This window comes from Oncorhynchus keta, chromosome 27 (genome assembly GCF_023373465.1).
Source record: "Oncorhynchus keta strain PuntledgeMale-10-30-2019 chromosome 27, Oket_V2, whole genome shotgun sequence".
NCBI lineage: Eukaryota > Metazoa > Chordata > Actinopteri > Salmoniformes > Salmonidae > Oncorhynchus > Oncorhynchus keta.
In genome coordinates, this window is record NC_068447.1 from 39900559 (window position 1) to 39921229 (window position 20671).

The 20671-nt window shown below is 41.3% G+C and overlaps 1 protein-coding gene across 1 annotated transcript; it reads right to left on the reverse strand.

The window, feature by feature from the left end:
• Positions 1 to 3394: 3394 nt before the first annotated feature.
• Positions 3395 to 5240, reverse strand: LOC118359487 (N-acetyltransferase 8). Its single transcript, XM_035738000.2, has 2 exons — positions 5095 to 5240; positions 3395 to 4579 (listed from the first exon to the last, which is right to left on the reverse strand). Exons 1-2 carry the CDS (start codon positions 5111 to 5113, stop codon positions 3834 to 3836), a joined length of 765 nt encoding a protein of 254 aa, XP_035593893.1. The 5' UTR covers positions 5114 to 5240; the 3' UTR covers positions 3395 to 3833.
• Between the last annotated feature and the right edge of the window lie 15431 nt (positions 5241 to 20671).

Consider the following 20671-nt stretch of genomic DNA (forward strand, 5'->3'; position numbering starts at 1 on the left):
GGTCTCTGACCTCCTCCCTATAGGCTGTCTCATCATTGTCGGTGATCAGGTCTACCACTGTTGTGTCATCAGAAAAATGAATGATGGTGTTAGATTCGTACCTGGCCATGCAGTCATGAGTGAACAGGGAGTACACGAGGGGGCTGAGCACGCACCCTTGAGGATGCCCCGTGTTGAGGATCAGCGTGGTGGATGTGTTGTTACCCATCCTTACCACCAGGGGGTGGCCCGTCAGGAAGTCCAGGATCCAATTGCGGAGGAAGAAGTTTAGTCCCAGGGTCCTTAGCTTACTGATGAGCTTTGAGGGCACTATGGTGTTGAACGCTGAGCTGTAGTCAATGAATAGCATTCTCACATAGGTGTTCCTTTTGTCCAGGTGTGAAAGGGCAGAGTGGAGTGCATTATCTGTGGATCTGTTGGTGATGTATGCAAATTGGAGTGGGTCCAGGGTTTCTGGGATAATGGTGTTGATGTGAGCCATGACCAGCCTTTCTTAGCATTTCATAGCTACAGACGTGAGTGCTACGTGTCGGTAGTCATTCAGGCAGTTTACCTTAGTGTTCTTGGGCACAGGGACTATGCTGGTCTTCTTGAAACATGTTGGTATTACAGACTCAGACAGGGAGAGGTTGAAAATGTCAGTGAAGACACTTGCCAGTTGATCAGCGCATGCTCGGAGTTCACCTCCTGGTAATCCGTCTTGCCCTGCGGCCTTGTGAACGTTGACCTGTTTGAAAGTCTTACATCCGCTGCGGAGAGCGTGATCACACAGTCGTCCGGAACGACTGGTGTCTAATGTGTTGCTGTTAGCGGAAAAGCACATGTATAATTCTTGAACTATGCAGACAATTACCAAATTGTCCGATTATTTAGAAAAAGAAAGTGCAGAACCTGCATAATGTCAGCTCCAAATGTGCCAAATTGTCTGTTGTTGGATGATCTGGAGCAGGGATGGGCAACATTTTGTTAGCCCTAGCCCTTTTGTACACTCTCTTAGAAAAAAATGGTTCCTAAAGTGTTCTTTGGCTGTCCAAGGAGAATCCTTTTGGGTTCCAGGTATAACCCTCTTGGGTTCCAAATAGAACCCTTTTGGATTCCATGTAGAACCCTCTGTGTAAAGGGTTTTACATGGAACCCAAAGGGGTTCTACCCATAACCAAAAAGGGTTCTTCAAAGGGTTCTCCCATGGGGACAGCCGAAGACCCATTTCAGTTTCTTGATTGCACCTTTTTTGTAGGGGGTGTCACAACTTAATGTTAAGATTTTGAATTGTGGAATACACAAGGTGCACTTTCGAAATGTGCTTGTGCTTCAGCAGCTTTTCTCTTATGTCAGTCGCTCAATTAGACCATGTCAGCTACCATTTTTTACTTTGTTTAGTTAGTCTACCAGCCAGCTATCTAAACTTGTAGTAATCGTGGTCGAATTACTGATTTTGTTAATCACTCTCACTCAGATGTCATATTAAATACTGCAAACATTCCTTTACACCCTATGGCAAAATAGAATTGCAGGAAATCAGCTGCCCATTAGCTGCCCATGGCAAAATGTGTAGAATTGCATTAACAAAAATGTGCTAATGGCCCCCAAAAGGCGAGGGCTGGCTCTGACTGCATTTGTGGATATGGATGTGGGTACGCAAGACCCACATGATGAGTTCAGAATTTTTTTGGGGTGACCCATCAAAGCTCCCCATCCCTGATCGACAGTATCCATTTACTTTGGTACTTGGCATGCTTTTGTTACTCAGGTGGGGTGTAGTATAATTAGAATATTTGGCCAGGTGCTATCCTCACTAGTCATGTTCAACTGGCAAAACCAATAGGAACTTTCAAAGGTATAGAGAGGAGATAGAGAAGAGATTATGTGAGAGAGTCGTGGTAATTTGACGAAGATGATGTAGGATCTAACAAATAAGAATCCCTAGTTCCAAGACAACAGCAAAACACAGTTTTCTACAAACAAGTTCAATTCATCTCATCCTGCTCAATATGCATAAAATACACACAAACAGTGGAAATGAGATGTACTATACCGGAAAATTGTTTAAGATCCAGGATTTTTTTTTCTTCTAAAACCTGGATTATACCCTGATATGAAATATTTTTTTTAAAATGATACAGATTCATTAACATGATGGAACAGATCTCACCCACATTACAATCCCAGTTTTTCGAGCCTTAATGGTGAGGAAATCCCTCTGCTGCTTTCCTGATATGCCATTCAACTTTCCAGCTGCAATTTAGCATTATATATCCACTAATTACAAGTGAAAAAACCCTCTCTGGGTTGCTTTCATCGCTTATTTACTTTTATGGACAGCACTAACTGTTACTTTACTTACTGGTTTCAAAACAGACGGTTTTTAAGCCATAATATCCAATTGATTTATCAGCGAATGTTTGTGCATGAGAAGCATTGCAATCAAGGCAGACCATTACCTGAGGCTAACTGTAATAGTGAATGGATGACAACAGACTTGGCTGTATTAAGGCTCAGCTTGCTCTGGCTACAACAACACCTGCCGGCCGGGCCATAAGCTTAATCCTCTCTGACAACCATGGGACGAGTGATTGATGTTCACAACGCATCTGATAGAGTGTGTGTTTGCAGCTCAATGCCAAGCTGCACCTTCCATGTACTTGTTTTTGGAACTCATTTAAGCCACACCTGGACATCTCACTCGTGGATGTCCAGAGTTGTTTTATCTCCTATAAAACGTGAAATGTCAAGGTTAAACGATAGGTAAAAGAAAATACAGAATGTCCTGGGAAATGAAAGTTGCTCTAGTCTAACCGATCGCGCAGGTACTATGTGTTAAAGTAAATGATTGTTTCTTAGCCTGGAATCCATTACTGATATGATCAGTTGCACGATTGTTTCACTGAAACTGAGCGTACCAGTTTGGATTCCAGGCTACCTGTTTCTATTGCCTGTTGAAAATGAGTGAAGGACAACAACCAATCAGTCCTTCGTACTGTTGTGAAATAACCCCTGGTCTTTAACTTAAGCCCATGCAGCCTATTGTCCTGTATTGCTTGATCATGTCTAATAATATCAGTCTGCATTGTATACAATGATCGTACATGGCATGTAAGTAGCAGAACACTGAACACTGCGCTCTTTATCCTGTCTTGCACTACACACATTCATTTTTTCCTAGCTTGAAAGAATGTTAAACCTCCCAACGTTCCCGTACTATTAAATCTTTCATTAGTATTTAAGCAGAGTTTTGACGTCTTAGAAGTCAGCTGGCAGTAAATTCCTCTGAGGCAACGGAATTAAAACTTTTCCCTGGATAGAAAGAAACCATGTTTTTTTTTTGGCATTTCTGTTGTGTAGGCTTGTTATTTCTCAGTAGACAAGAGAACAATCCATACTTTAATGTGGATATTGTTTATTCTTTTTTTTGCATCATATCCAATACTTTGTTTCACAAATATTAATTTGAGATTTTATTTTCTCAGTAATATCGGCAAACGTCTTCGTAAATAGTTTTTCTTCAAACTGGTGGGATGGTATAATTGCCTTACCCGGTCTCAATGCCTTCAGATAACATAATATACATTAAGACATCTGAAAAGTAGTATGCTAATGAGATAGAAACCTTGATTCTGATCAAATTGTGAAATGATCTGACAACATGTACAGGATGTTGTCAAACTGTTTGGACAAGAGACAGGCTTTTATATGTAAACTTGAATTTGATTGGAAACACTTAATTGAAAAGGGCCTGTCTTGAGTAATTGAGATGAAATAGCTGTGTTTATTTCTACATGGTAGTGCTGTCATGGGTAGCTGTGGCTGAGTGATGCTAGATGAACTTTTGATTGTTAGATGTACTTCTCCATATGCATTACTTGGATGTTGGCCAGTTTGGAGAACCAGTGGTTAACGTGCGTGTTACTGTGGCAGGAGGTTTGAATGAAGCCAAGTTTGCTGTAGAGGGCATTGGCTGCTGTCTGCGGCGAGCTGGTTTCCAGGACAACACGAGAGAAGCCACGATCCTTGCAGAACTCCATGACCTTATGAGCCAGTTGGGAGCCAAGGCCTTTTTTGCGATACGCGAACGACACGATCAAGTGGGGCACCTCACCGTAGCTTCCATCTCTCTCATCTTGACCAATCTCATCGACCCCACTCAAAAGCCCTCCATTCCAGCCATCTCCCCTTTCGTCCCCTCCCCTCCTCCCCACTACCGCCACCAGCCCAGCCACCTTGGACTTGCCGTTGACTTCAGCCTTCGCCACCCAGAAGCCGTTGTCTGGGTTGTCTAGGAAGCTGGCCTGGATGTCGGCCATGTCCGTGGCCATCCTACTTAGCCTGTAGCCCTCGTATATTTCATAGCAGCAGTAGTAGATGAGACCAGCCCACGCTCCTCCAAAGAGTAAGGCCATGAAATAGGAGCTTCCACCTAGCACGTACCCTGCCATGGAAATGCTTAGGGTCACACCGATTTGATCTGGGTGGCTTATGGTCTTGAAGAAAGCTGGGTAAACATGTTCCAAAATCCCATTGCGAAACAATGTGATGACGGCGTCTTTATCCTCGGCCTGGTACTCCCGGATCGAACACTGCACTGCGAGAAAGAGAAGGGGGGAAGGTAGGGGGCTGTTTCAGCTCAACACCACTAATCTGCCGCTTTTTGCAATTATACAATCCTGCTGGATTTGCTTCACAATGGGCTCACATAACAGTTGGTCAAATAAAGCCCCTTTACAGAAAGTCCCTCTCAATGTAATTTATACACTAAAAACCAAGCAATTATAGAATACACAAAGTGGCATACAAGATGTAGCTTGCCAACTAAAATGAGACTAATGAATCTAACTTTATGTGTTTAAGTGATAACATTGAGATACTGTAATCTTTGACAAGAAAAGTCCTAATTAGCAGTCATGACAATTCAAGTAAGTTATGATATAAATCACAGACAACTGGAACATTTTTATGTAAATGAACACAAACTGTGTCACAGTCTCAGTACATGCCAGTGTTACTATTGACCCATCACCCATACACTCCTTGTCTAACCAGAAACTAAAATCAACTAGCACTGGTAGTGCACACAGAGAAAAACAGAATATGACTTACAGTTGTTTTTTTGGTCCATTTTGTGTCCTCTGTTCCCTGTTTCTTTTCCTTCTTGATACTTTCACAATGCTACTCACTTTGGTACAATTCCCCCACCTCACCTTATCTTTCTATGAACTATAGCACAGTTTATGGTACGTACCAATTCACAAAGCTGCTGCTAATTAGTCTGAGCATGCTCTGTTGCTATTTCACACATACACAGATGCATTCACGAACACACACACACACACACACACACACACACACACACACACACACACACACACACACACACACACACACACACACACACAACAAAATCCTGTGTACCTCAATGACCTTGTAAGTTGCATTTTTATTAATACAAAATTATATCCATGAAATGCAATAATTTGACATTTGCTGAATGTGAAAGTAAAATGATTAGGCAGAATTTCTAATTGTAATAAATCATCTAAACTATTAAAAGTTTATACAAATGATGAAATGTAGCCTTTTTGCTTTATTTAAAGGACACATTTAATTTCTCCCTTATCAATGAAAACTGTGAACAAGCGTGTAACTAAGTTGTTAATAAAGTGATTCATAGACGGAATTTCTTGGTGTGACAAGCAGAGGCAGGACAGTAGCTATAGACTATTATTCACTTTAGACAAGAATACCAACACATCTGCATTAAGCCACACGAGGATACAACAGTGAATGTTTGAATGAACAGTATCCCATATAGCCTATGTCTACAGTAAACAACCCATTTACATTTGGCATTAAAGTGGTTTTGAAGGCCCCTATATTGTTGTGATCACTGTCCCCTGTATGTCCTATACTGTGCTATTATAGGCCTATCTGAAATATGAGGAGAGAGTGTGATGAATAATGTTGTGTCCCTTGATGTTTGAGCTTCTATGGCCTCATGCAGTGACAGTGTCTTCTGCAATAACCCAATGGCCCTCTGACGAGATTACATTTCCTCTGCTGGAGGAAGGCCCTTACACCTGTTTAAATCAATAGCGTCGCCTCATGAATTGCAGAGCGATGGAAGGTCAAGGAACTCTGGAACTTTCTCCAACCTGTTTAGAGTGCTCCTGTGAATTCTGAATTCCAGATCACTGAACCTTCCAAACCTTCATCGTTTAATCAAATGTAGGGACTGAATCAAATGTTCCTCTGTTTATATAAGAGGATAGATGGTATGACGTGATAATATCACACTGGAGCGAACACTGTTTCGTTCCACTTGTTCATGTAATCAATACATTACCTGTATATATAATGTTTGGTAGGAAAAAAAGATGCTAAACAGATAGACCACATCCTGCATACCTACTGTACGGATAATTTATGACCAACTTACAGATCTTGACCTCAATCAATATCAAACCTTTCTGGGTAACAACTAAGTACCATACTGTGATTGTTATCAATTAAATGGTCAAAAAGAAACAATATCTTCTTAGCAAAGAGCAATTTATCAAGCAAGAATTTAGCTGGAACTGCCTGGGAGTGGCTTCAGTGGGAGGAAAAGTATACTTGTAAATGGACAACTGTCAGACAAAATAAAACAAGGAAGACTTGCAGGTGCCTTGGTGGATGAGTAGGGTAACGTCTCACATCAAGAACTGGCAAATCTGGTGCAGTCCATGAGGAGGAGATGCACTGCAGTACTTAATGCAGCTGGTGGCCACACCAGATAGTGACTGAACTTTTGCTTTTGACACCCCCTTTGTTCAGGGACACATTATTCCATTTCTGTTAGTCACATGTCTGTGGAACTTGTTCAGTTTATGTCTCAGTTGTTGAATCTTATGTTCATACAAATATTTACACATGTTAAGTTTGCTGAAAATTAACACATGACAGCGAGAGGACGTTTCTTTTTTTGCTGAGTTTACAGTACATTCGGAAGGTATTCAGATCCCTTCCCTTTTCCAAATATTGTTACGTTACAGCCTTTAAAATAGATTAAATAAAAATAATTGCTCATCAATCTACATACAATACCCCATAATGACTAAAGAAAAGTAGGTTTTTAGAATTTTTGCAAATGATTAGAAATAAAAATCTGAAAAACCTTATGTATTCAGAACCTTTGCTATGAGACTCGAAATTGAGCTCAGGTGCATCCTGTTTCAATTGATGATCCTTGGGATGTTTAAATAACTTGATTGGTGTCCACCTGTGGTCAATTCAATTAATTGGAAATGATTTGGAAAGGCACACATCTGTCAATATAAGGTCCCACATTTTACAGTGCATGTCCAAGCCATGTCGTCAAATGAATTGTCTGTAGAGCGACGAAAAGGGATTGTGTCAAGGCACAGATCTGGGGAATGGTGACATATCAAACATCTCTCCACCAATCAAGCCATGGTAGCGTGACCAGACATAAACCGCTTCAGTAAAAAGCACATGACAGCCTGCTTGGAGTTTGCCAAAAGGCACCTAAATGGCTCTCAGACCATGACAAATTTGATCTGATGAAACCAAGATTGAACTCTTTGCCCTGAATGCCAAGCATCATTCAGGCCAAAGAGTTCAATATTGCACCATCCCTACGGTGAAGCATGTTGTTGGCAGCATCATGCTGTGTTGATGTTTTTCTGTGGCAGGGACTGGGAGACTAGTCAGGATAAAGAGAAAGATGAGTGGAGCAAAGTACAGAGAGATCCTTGATGAAAACCTGCTCCAGAGTTCAACATTAGGACTTTTACAAATGCAGCATATGGCATTCATTTTTCACATGTAAATAGCACTTTTCAGCGCAGCATTTATTTTTCAACCCGAATCAATGAGCCCAATCAGTTCTCCATGACAACAAAATCCTAAACAACAAAGTAGGGCTGGCTAATAAGTCATTTTGGGGTTATGCTCAGGTAAAACAATTTTGCTAATCTATACTTCCATATTTCAGAGTCCTATTCTTGAAGATGGCGGTATAACATTTATTGAAAAGACAAATTCAGATGATTATTTTCTGTAGTAGAAACCGATGGGTTAGAAGAAGCCTACATAACCAACCCATAAAGTAACATTTAACATCCGTATATGGCCAACTATGTAATCTTTAACATTGTTTTATCCTGCAATAGATGTTGTTCAATTGGTAACATGCATTTTTGTCTTCTTCTAATGCCTCTTAAGCGGAAAGTAATCTAAAAGTAACGTAATGTAATCCAAAAGTTACGTTACCGATTACAATTTTGGACAGGTAACTATTATCTGTAACATATTACATTTAGAAAGTAACCTACCAACCCTGACTATATCCCTACAGAAGAAAAAGTCACAATATAACCTGCAATGAAACACACAATCAATTAAATACCTTAGGGTCAACTTGCCAAAAGACCTTACAAAACTACACAATACAACCGTACACCACTAAATAAAAAATGCATAGCTAGATAGTCCTTGGATAAAAAACACAATCAATATATGGAACAAGACCAAAAAGCAGAACAACCTGGACAATCAAACAGCTACCCTATGATGGCCAGCATTTCACACCAAATGAAGGCCAAATTAGACCCTGAATTAAAAAGGGTGGACAGACAAATGAATAACCGCCTATTGCACAATTATAAACTGGGTGGTTTGAGCCCTGAATGCTGATTGTCTGGTATATCAGACCATATACCACGTGTATGACAAAACATTTATTTTTACTGCTCAAATTCCGTTGGTAATTTGTAGCGTAGCGAATTATGTTTTTCCTTGGTCTATAATTAAGCAATAAGGCCCGCGGAGGTGTGCTATATGGTCAATACACCACGGCTAAGGACTGTGTCCAGGAACTTCGCATTGCGTTGTGCATAAGAACAGCCCTTAGCTGTGGTATATTGGCCATATACCACACCTATTCAGGCCTTATTGCTTAATTATAGACCAAGGAAAACATAAGAATTGGGTCCTTCTGTAGCTCAGTTGGTAGAGCATGGCGCTTGTAACGCCAGGGTAGTGGGTTCGATTCCCGGGACCACCCATACGTAGAATGTATGCACACATGACTGTAAGTCGCTTTGGATAAAAGCGTCTGCTAAATGGCATATATTATTATTATATATTATAAGAATTCACTATAACATACATACCATCTAGACAGCAAAGACAGCTTCAGAAAAACACCTTCAGATACCTTCAACTAAATAATAAAGAACAACACAACACCTCAATCAACAAAAATCCAAATTCTGACTGATGTCTACAAAGGGAAAACTAAATCAAAATTGCAATAATCTTTAACAGGCTAACCTCTTTCAGGAACCACAGTACCCCAAATATTGGAATCTGGAAACTCTATTAAAATCACAGAAGATGACTGGAAAATGATATGCAAGACCCACACTACCACAAACTCAACACCATGGCAAGGAAAACACGGTAGGCTTTTTTTTTTATAACCCCAAGACTTAAGAAATATTCCACTAAAATCACATGCTGGAGAAACTGCAGACAAACAGATGCCACAAATTGACACATCTTTTGGATATGCCCTACAATGCAACCTTTCTGGACAGACATTCTCTCAGACCTCAAAGACATTTTTAAAGTGGACTGTCACGAACTTCAAAATGAGCGGACCAAAGCGCAGCGTGCAGTGAGTTCCACATCTTTTTAATACAAAGTGAAACTAGAAACAAAACCATAGGATAGGGCTTCCTAAATATGATCTCTAATTAGAGGCTACGATTACCAGCTGCCTAAAATTGGGAACCATACAATTCCACAAACATAGAAATGCACATTCTAGAACACCCCCCTAGTCACACCCTGCCCTCAACCACTATAGAGAATCCAAGGGCTCTCTATGGTCAGGGCGTGACATGGACATCCCAAATAATTTAACAACATATCTTGGAATTACTCCACAAACACTCAACAATACTGAAAAACTACTATACAACAACGTAATTGCTGCAATTAAGAAAACAATAACAAGACACTGGCTAACACCTCAAATACCAACCATGGACCAACATAACCAATGACATCCACGACATGGAAAAAATGACAGCGACAATTCGGTTGAAACTGGACCTCTTTGTAAATACCAGGACAAAATGGACATCATATATAATACAACAGAACCCACCTGAGCAAAAAACCCCAGACCACAGAAGACCAGACATCAGACCACAGAACAACGAAAGACATAAAGAAAGCGCATTGGAAGAAGGATAATGCACCAGGGTGAAAATGGAGGAAATCAGTTTATCATATACAAATTGTGTTCAAATAAATGTAAACAGAGTATTAAAGTAAAAATCCAAATAAATAAAAAGAGTGGGGATAACGGATAATTAGCTGCTATTGGCAGTGAGGTTTGGAACTCTTTCTTCTTATTATTGCTCTATTAACACATTTACTGTATGGTGATGTCACCATTGAAGCCACCAAAACAGGCAGAAATTTCAGGCGGTCTTTCCAAACAGCTCTTAAAATTAAAGGGCATTATCCAGTGGAGGCTGCTGAGGGGAAGACTGCTCGTAATAATGGCTGGAATGGAGTCAATGAAACGTGGTTTCCATGTGATTGACACCATTCCATTGAGTCCATTCCAGCCATTATTATGAGCCGTCCTCCCCTCAGCAGGCTCCGCTGGCATTATCATCATTTTCACAATTTCACTGTATGATTCCAACCACATAGTCTGAAAATATATATAAAACACAGGAAAATCACATTTTTTGACTGCATTTGCCGTACAACAAAACCAAAACCATTTGCATGTCGGGGCTTTTTTTCTTACGTGAATAGATAATACATTATTTGAAACCTTTGAACCTGGAAACGTACAAATAAAGTTTTATACCACTTTTCCAAGGCAACCTTGTGAGCAAAACTGCAAGTGACAATAAATAATTCAGTATTCTGTCTTGAATAACTGCATTATACATTCCATGCTAGGCCAGTCATGCATTGCTTCCCATTGGGCAAAAGCATCATGACAAATACATTCCTTTCTGCAATTTTGTACTTCGAGATGATGTTGTTCAAGTCAAATGACATTCAATTCAGATATTGAACACTTCATATTGCACCTGGCTCCTTACATTGTGTAAATATCTTTCATCAGTGCTGATTGCTGTCACGAGGAAGGGGACTGTAAATCTATTAATGGCTTTCAGCATTTTGCAAAGGGAAGAGTGTATACCTGTACATACTGGACAGTCATCATTAGTTTTCTGCAGTGCTTAGCTGTCAACAGCAGTGCCCGCAAAACACCAACCTCAACTTCAACAGTGAAGAGGCGACTACGGGATGCTGGCCTTCTAGGCAGAGTTTCTCTGTCCAGTGTCTGTGTTCTTTTGCCCATCTAAATCTTTTATTGGCCAGTCTAAGATATAGCTTTTTCTTTGCAACTCTGCCTAGAAGGCCAGCATCCCGGAGTCACCACTTCACTGTTGAGGTTGAGACTGGTATTTTGCGGGTACTATTTAATGAAGCTGCCAGTCGAGGACTTGTGAGGCGTCTGTTTCTCCAGCTAGACACTCTAATGTACTTGTCCTCTTGCTCAGTTGTGCACCGGGACCTCCCACTCCTGTTTTGGTAAGAGCCCGTTTGCGCTGTTCTGTGAAGGGAGTAGTACAGTGTTGTACGAGATCTTCAGTTTCTTAGCAATTTCTGAGCATGGAATAGCCTTCACTTCTCAGAACAAGAATAGACTGATGAGTTTCAGAAGAAAAGTCTTTGTTTCTGGACATTTTGAGCCTGTAATCGAACCCACAAATGCTGACGCTCCAGATACTCAACTAGCCTAAATAAGGCCAGTTTTACTGCTTCTTTAAATCAGGACAACAGTTTTCAGCTGTGCTAACATAATTGCAAAAGGGTTTTCTGATGATCAATTACCCTTTTAAAACGATAAACTTGGATTAACTAACACAACGTGCCATTGGAACACAGGAGTGATGGTTGCTGATAACGGGCCTCTGTATGCCTATGTAGATACTCCATTAAAAAAATCTGCCGTTTCCAGTACACAATAGTAATTTACAACATTAACAATGTCTACACTGTATTTCTGATCAATTTGATATAATTTTAAAACAAGGAAATTCTAAGTGACCCCAAACATTTCAATGGTAGTGTATTTATAGGAAAGACACCAAGAGACAAGAAAATTACAAACTATTCAGATATACATATTCAGGTTTGTTTTTACCCCTTTTTCTCTCCAGTTTCATGGTATCCAGTCTTGGTAGTTACAGTCTTGTCTCATCGCTGCAACTCCCGTATGGACTCCGGAGAGGCGAAGATCGAGAGCCGTGCGTCCTCCGAAACACAACCTACACTGCTTCTTGACACAATGCCCACAAAACCTAGAAGCCAGCCGCACCAATGTGTTGGAGGAAACACTGTACACCTGGCGACTGTATCAGTGTGCATGAGCCCGGGGGGCCACAGGAGTCTCTAGAGCGTGATGGGACAAGGACATCCCTGCCGGTCAAACACTCCCCTAACCCGGACGATGATGGGCCAATTGTGCACCGCCCCATGGGTCTTCTGGTTGCGGCCAGCTATGACAGAGCATGGACTCAAACCAGGACCGCTAGTGGCACAGCTAGCACTGTGACACAATGCCTGAGACCACTGCGCCACTGAGGAGACCTCCACTGAGAGTTCTTTAGAAAGAGGAGAGGCACTATGATACAATATGTTTTTTTATCTGTTTTTTGAAGCAAAGCTTGCTTTTTGCCTGAATAACCTCTAATGGCAGAGCATTCCACGATGGCATGGCTCTATACATAACTGAGTGACACAGTTGAAGTGGGAAGTTTACATACACTTAGGTTGGAGTCATTAAAACTATTTTTTCAACCACTCCACAAATGTCTTGTTAACTGCCTGGTCAGGGGCAGAATGACAGATTTGTACCTTGTCAGATTTGTACCTGAGTTCAAATGTATTTTTGTGGTAAAGCAATCACCTTGGGGATATGAACTTGCAACCTTTAGGTTACTAGTCCAACGCACTAGCCACTAGGCTACCCTGCTGCCCCTAGGCTACCCTGGCTAAGGTGTATGTAAACTTCCAACTTCAGCTGTATTTAATCTGTTTTTGGTTTGGGTACTGTGAACAAACCCATAGTAGCTAGTGGGGTATGTACAGTGCCTTCAGAAAGTATTCACACCACATTTTGTATTACAGCACGAATTCAAAATTGTTAACACAAAGAAATTCTCACTCATCTCCACGCAATACCCCATAAAGACAAAGTGAATTTTTTTTTAGAAATGTTTGCAAATTTTATTTAAAATTAAATTACAGAACTCTCTCAATTTACTGCAGTATTCCCACCTGAGTCAAAATATGTTGGAAGCAATTACAGCTGTGAACTTTGCACACCTGGATTTCACAATATTTGCCCATTATTATTTTTTTAAATTCTTCAAACTAGACAACAATTTTCAAGTCTTGCCATAGATATTCAAGCAGATTTAAGTCTAACTGTAACTTTACCACTCAGGAACATTCACTGTCTTCTTGGTAAGCAACACCAGTGTAGATTTGGCCTTGTGTTTTAGGTTATTGTCCTGCTGAAAGGTGAATTCATCTCCCAGTGTTCGGTGGAAAATAGACTGCACTAGGATTTTGCCTGTGCTTAACTCCATTCCGTTTCTTTTTTATCCTGAAATACTCCGGAGTCCTTAATGATTATAAACATACCCATAACATGATGCTGACACCACTATGCTTGAAAATATTCACATTTTATGCAGCAGAGGACTCTCTGGCTCCCTAGTACTGAGATCGACAGGTCTTTGTCCCCAGAAGACTTTTGCCAGCCTAATATTCTAACGGGCAAAAATCTTGGAACAATATTCTTAACATCCAAATGTGGGAAGTGGTCGATGAGTAGAAGTAGAAAACTAATGTCATATTGATTTCCATTTTGTGAAGTTATTAAAAACTGTATGAAGCAAATACTGTACCTTAGGAAGGACACTGCTACGCGGATCAGCACAGGGGAACCCAAGAGCAGACTCAGACGAGGAAACAGAGATGAATGAACTACAGTATTTATTGTAACACGGGGAGATATGGAGTGCAGATCCGGGGAAGTATGGATGAGTTGTAGGAAACCAGATGTGGAGGCTGAAGTTGGAGTGTGCTGGGTTGGTACAGGGCAAACAGGTCCGGAGGGGAATCTAAGGGAGTGGTGGTGTCCAGAACAGGGTAGCAGGGTGGTGAGATGTGCACAACAGTCAGGACTAATTTTAGACCATTCCTCTTTATAAAACTATATCAGTTCAGCAATATTCTTGGGATGTCTGGTGTGAACCGCTCTCTTGAGGTCATGCCACAGCATCTCAATCGGATTGAGGTAAGGACTCTGACTGGGCTACTCCAGAAGACATATTTTGTTCTGTTGAAGCCATTCTGTTGTTGATTTACTTCTGTGCTTGAGTGGTTGTCCTGTTGCATCACCCAACTTCTGTTGAGCTTCAATGGGTGGACAGATAGCCTTAAATTTTCCTGCAAAATGCCTTGATAAACTTGAATTCATTTTCCCGTTGATGATAGCAAGCTGTCCAGGTCCTGAGGCAGCAAAGCAGCTCCAAACCATGATGCTCCCTCCACCATACTTTACAGTTGCGATGAGGTTTTGATTTTGGTGTGCTGTGCCTTTTTTTTCTCCACACATAGTGTTGTCTTCCTTCCAAACAACTCAACTTTAGTTTCATCTGTCCACAAAATATTTTGAGGAACATCCAGATGCTCTTTTGCGAACTTCAGATGTGCAGCAATGTTTTTGACAGCAGTGGCTTCTTCCGTGGTGTCCTCATATGAACACCATTCTTGTTTATATATATATTTTTATGTCTCATGGGCCGGATTGAAGTGCCCGGCGGGCCGGATACGACTCGCGGGCTGTAATTTGCCGCCTTTAGTGTAGATGGTGGTGTCGCTGTGTTGTAGTAATTCTATGACTGCTAACAACTCCCTTTGTAGCTCCTCCTTGATGTTAGCTACCACTGTCCTCATGATGCTCTCGACTGTTCCCAGTTTAGAGATGTACAGGTAACTGTCAAATAATGGAAACACTTGAGTAAATGAGGGATACAAAGCACAGTACCAGTCAAAAGGTTGGACACGCCTACTCATTCAAGGCTTTTCTTTATTTTCACTATTTTCTACATTGTACATAGAATAATAGTGAAGACATCAAAACTACGAAAAAACACATGGAATCATGTAGTAACCACACATTTTATATTTGAGATTCTTCAAAGTAGCTACCCTTTGCCTTGATGACAGCTTTGCACACTCTTTATATTCTCTCAACCAGCTTCATGAGGAATGCTTTTCCAACCGTCTTGAAGGAGTTCCCACATATGCTAAGCACTTGTTGGCTGATTTTCCTTCACTCTGCGGTCCAACTCATCCCAAACCATCTCTATTGGGTTGAGGTCGGGTGATTATAGAGGCCAGGTCAACTGATGCAGCACTCCATCACTCTCCTTCTTGGTCAAATAGCCCTTACACATCCTGGAGGTGTGTTGGGTCAATTGTCCTGTTGAAAAACAAATGATAGTCCCAGTAAGCACAAACCAGATGGGATGGCATATTGCTGCGGTAGCCACTTTCCACCTTCTCCACTACCGTCCCGTCGATGTGGATGGGGTGGTGCTCCCTCTGCTGTTTCCTGAAGTCCACGATCATCTCCTTTGTTTTGTTGACGTTGAGTGAGAGGTTATTTTCCTGACACCACACTCTGAGGGCCCTCACCTCCTCCCTGTAGGCCGTCTCTTCGTTGTTGGTAATCAAGCCTACCACTGTGGTATCATCTGCAAACTTGACAATTGAGTTGGAAGTGTGCATGGCCACGCAGTCATGGGTGAACAGGGAGTACAGGAGAGGACTGAGAACACACCCTTGTGGGGCCCCAGTGTTGAGGATCAGCGGGGTGGAGATGTTGTTTCCTACCTTCACCACCTGGGGGCGGACCGTTAGAAAGTCCATGATCCAGTTGCACAGGGCGGGGTTGAGACACAGGGTCTCGAGCTTAATGACGAGTTTGGAGAGTACTATGGTGTTAAATGCTGAGCTGCAGTCAATGAACAGCATTCTTACATAGGTATTCCGCTTGTCCAGATGAGATAGGGCAGTGTGCAGTGTGCAGTGTGATGGCGATTGCATCGTCAGTGTACCTATTGGGACGGTAAGGAAATTGGAGTTGGTCTAGAGTATCAGGTAGGGTGGAGGTGATATGATCCTTGACTAGTCTCTCAAAGCACTTCATCATGACAGAGGTGAGTGCAATGGGGCGATAGTCTTTAAAAAAAAATCATTATTCTTTCCCCCCCTTTATTTACACAGGTTTTTCTCATTGAGATAACATCTCTTTTCCAAGAGAGACCTGGTCCAATAGCAGCAGGGGGAACAACATTTCAGACAAAACAACTTACATACACTAACACAACATTAAGCAAAACTATAAACACACATACAGTGCAACAAAAACATGTTACGTTAAAAACACGAAAGTCTCAACTAAAAACAGCTGTTCTAAGTTTTGGTACTGTCAGAAGCAAATGAGAATGGGACCAAAATCAATATTTATTTACCGACCTGACTAAAAAAGAACAGAGATACAATTGCATTTTTACCCAATTTGGCCTTATAAATCAGTGTATACCAGTGTTTAAGCCTACGCAAGGTCAATGATGACCAGCCAACAGCGCTGTAGAGATCACAATTATGTGTTAGATGTGTTAGACGTTTTTGATTTGTAATGAACCTGACGGCTACATGATACACTGAATCAAGTGCTCTCAGGGTAGTGACTGAGGCCTGCATACATATAACATCACTCAAATCTAAAACCGCCAGTAATGTACATCGTACCAGCTCCATCCTGGCCTCAAAAGAAAAACAAGCCTTATGCCGGTAATAAAAACCTATTCTCAGCTGCCTACTAACTAAGGACTCCAGTATCATCTGCATAAAAATGAACATCCACTTTTACAACATGAACAACAGTGGGCCCAAAATAGAACCTTGCGGAACCCCTGAGCACACCTCTATAGACTCAGATTTACAACCATCTGCCATTACATATTGTGTAAGATTTGATAGGTAATTTATAAACCAATCTAGAGCATGACCAGTAATTCCACAACATTTTAACCTTTGCACGAACACAGCATGGTACCCAGTGTCAAAAGCCTTCGATAAATCATTAAAGACAGACACACAATGTAACTTATTGTCAAGAGCACAGTGGATGTCATTTAAAACCTTCAATATTGCTGAAACAGTGCTGTGGCCAGACCTAAAATTGACTGCATTCCATTTAAGATGTTGTTTTCTTGGAAGTAGGTCTTTAGCTGCCTACTAACTAAGGACTCCAGTACCTTTGACAGTACAGCCAATTTTGATATGGGTCGATAGTTATCAAGTAATGAAGGATCTCCACCTTTCAGGAGAGGCAGTACAAAAACAGATTTCCATAACTTGGGAATTTCCTTAACATCAAGCGTGAGGTTAAAAATGTCTGCAGCTAGGTGTAGGAAGGGGGGCCTAGTACATCAGGGCCAGGTTTTTTTCCCCCATCAATTTCTTTCATTGCTTTACACACTTCTGAAACAGAGAAGGACAAAAAGGAGAACCTGGTTGAAGGAGTGCACATGGGTGTCAGGTAAATTCACAGGGGGCTCAATTATACATTTTTCAAATAAACTGCCTGCATCTAAATGCTGATTCAAGGCTTTCAGAATAGAGGTTCTCTCAGTTACAATCTGTGTGTCTACCCCAACAGTTGTTTGGGAAGTTGTGTATCTTTTTTGCACTCCAAACCCTTCACTAGTTGCCAAAATTTGGATGGATTATTTAAATTATGTGAAGTAGATTTCAGGTAGTGGTCTGCTTTCAATTTACGGATCATAGCCACACCCATATTTCAAAGACTTTTAACAGCCATCCAATCATCTGCTAAACCAGTCCCTCTTGCTTTAGCCCACATAGCATTTCGTTCCCTTGTGATTTTTGTAAATTCCCTAGTAAACCAAGGGTTCTCTCTGCCCTTAATCCTGAATTATTTTAAAGGGCCATGCCTATTGCATACATCCTGGAATGTGTTGTGGAAGTAAGAAAAGGCTAGTTCAACATCAGGGATTAATTCCATTCTATTCCATTTAATGCTAGATACATCATGCAAAAAACCTTGAATATCAAACCGCTTCCAGATTATTTTCGTAATGACATGTGGAGATTTCTTAGGAATTGTACCATCTCTCACACAGGCAATAGCACAGTGATCACTTACATCATTTGCAAAAATACCAGAAGCATTAAAACGATGAGGAGTATTTGGTTAAGATCAAATCAATCAAAGGGGATTTCAGAGGATATTTTATTTTCAACCTCGTTACACTGTTGACAATCTGATTGAGATGATAGGTATTGCATTGAACTTTGAGTTGATCAGAGCTAGATGTTAGCCAGTCCTGATTCAGATCACCCATCAGGACAAACTCAGAATTGACATTCTGTGATAACAATTCAAAAATACAATCCAGAGAGCCAACAGTAGCAGATGGAGGTCTATAACATATAACAACAAGATACAACAATATTTAAAGACGAGCCGAGGTTTAGGTTCAAACACAGATATTCAAATTGCTTAGGTTTAGTAACAGAAGTCTGAATGACCACCGAGAACGTATCTTTTATGTATACAGCAACACCACCACCCTTAGATTTATGATCTGTACGAAAAACATTGTAACCATTTATGCCAAAATGTTTGTCTGTAAAACATTTTTTAAGCCAGGTTTCAGAAAGCATAAACACATCAGGGTCAGCAGTTTTTATACAAAATCAAGCTTCAGCAGAAGACTTCTTACATTCATATACAAAAGCTTAAGGCCACTCTGACTACTTAGTTCGGCAGGGGTAAGAATGTCAGGACCTGTGTTAGACTGAACATTTCCAGACAATAGAAGCAGCTAGATAATAATAAAGTCTAGATCGAGTGTTATAACATTTGGATTTACATACAGCACTTGAACGAGACTCCATATTCACCAGAGTCTTTAACACCACATATTTCAGGAGATGTGTGAATTCCTGACATGTAAGAGCAAGAGTCCGATTTCTCCCATATTGTTCGGGAGAAATGTGCATAGTTCTCACATGCATTTCCGAAGCAAGCGTGGGGTTTCTCACAACACTCGAGGGAGAAACAATCATATATTTCCTCATTCACAGTGCAACGGGCTCGAAAAGTATCACCAACATTGTAAAAGCCAAGGGTAGACACCAGCAAAATGAAAAACAGCATCATGTTTGTTTATTTCCCTAAACATCACTAATCAAATAGTCCAACCGCTGATCAATAAAAAGTTGGCGATGTATGTGTATGATGTAGGCGAGCAAAGATCCGGGGAGAGAGAGAGTGGCGAGGACACCTGTACAAGAATGGGAGAGACAGACAAGGCGAGGAGCAGGCGGGAGCAGGTGGGGATGAGGCAGGCAGACAGGCAGAGAGATCAGTTCTCTGGCCAACAGTGTATATGGATCACACTGTATCAATGTGAAATTGAACCGGTCCAGCGGTTAGCAGTCTGTAAGGCAGTAGACAACCGTTTGCTGTGTCTGTGAAAGGACTGGAAGAATGCCATGAGCAGCATGTGGGAACCAATAGAAGTTGAGATCAGTTGAGATTTAGATCCGTTACCTTCGCTTTCTTGGGAACAGGAACAATGGTGGCCCTCTTGAAGCATGTGGGAACAGCAGACTGGCATAGGGATTGGTTGAATATGTCCGTAAACACACCAGCCAGCTGGACTGCGCATGCTATGAGGATGCGGCTAAGGATGCCGTCTGGGCGACCTTGCGAGGGTTAACAAGTTTGAATGTTTTACTCACGTTGGCCACAGCGAAGGAGAGCCCGCAGGCTTTGGTAGCGGGCCGTGTCAGTGGCACTGTATTGTCCTCAAAGCGAGCAAAGAAGTTGTTTAATTTGCTTGGGAGCAAGACGTCGGTGTCCATGGCGGGGCTGTTTATCTTTTGTAATCCGTGATTGACTGTAGACCCTGCCACATACGTCTTGTGTTTGAGCCGTTGAATTTCGACTCCACTTTGAATCTATACTGACACTTGTTTGATTGCCTGACGGAGGGAATAGCTACTGTTTGTTTTCGGTCATGTTTACAGTCGCCTTACCATGTTTAAAAGCTGTAGTTCGCACTTTCAGTTTTGCGCAAATGCTGCCATCAATCCATGGTTTCTGGTTAGGAATTGTTTTAATAGTCACAGCGGGTACCACATCTTTGATGCACTTGCTAATAAACTCGCTCACCGAGACGGAGTATACATCAATATTATTGTCAGAGGCTATGCGGAACATATCCCAGTCCACGTGATCGAAGCAATCTTGAAGCTTGGAATCCGATAGAGTTAGAGTACCAGTGATCCAGAGTGCTACCAAATCATGTCTCGCATTCGATATGCTGATAGAATTTAGGAAGAATTGTTCTCAAATTAGCTTTGTTTAAACCCCCGGCTACAATAAATGCAGCCTCAGGATATAAGGTTTCCAGTTTACATAGAGTCCAGTGTAGTTCTTTCAGGGCCGTCGCATTAT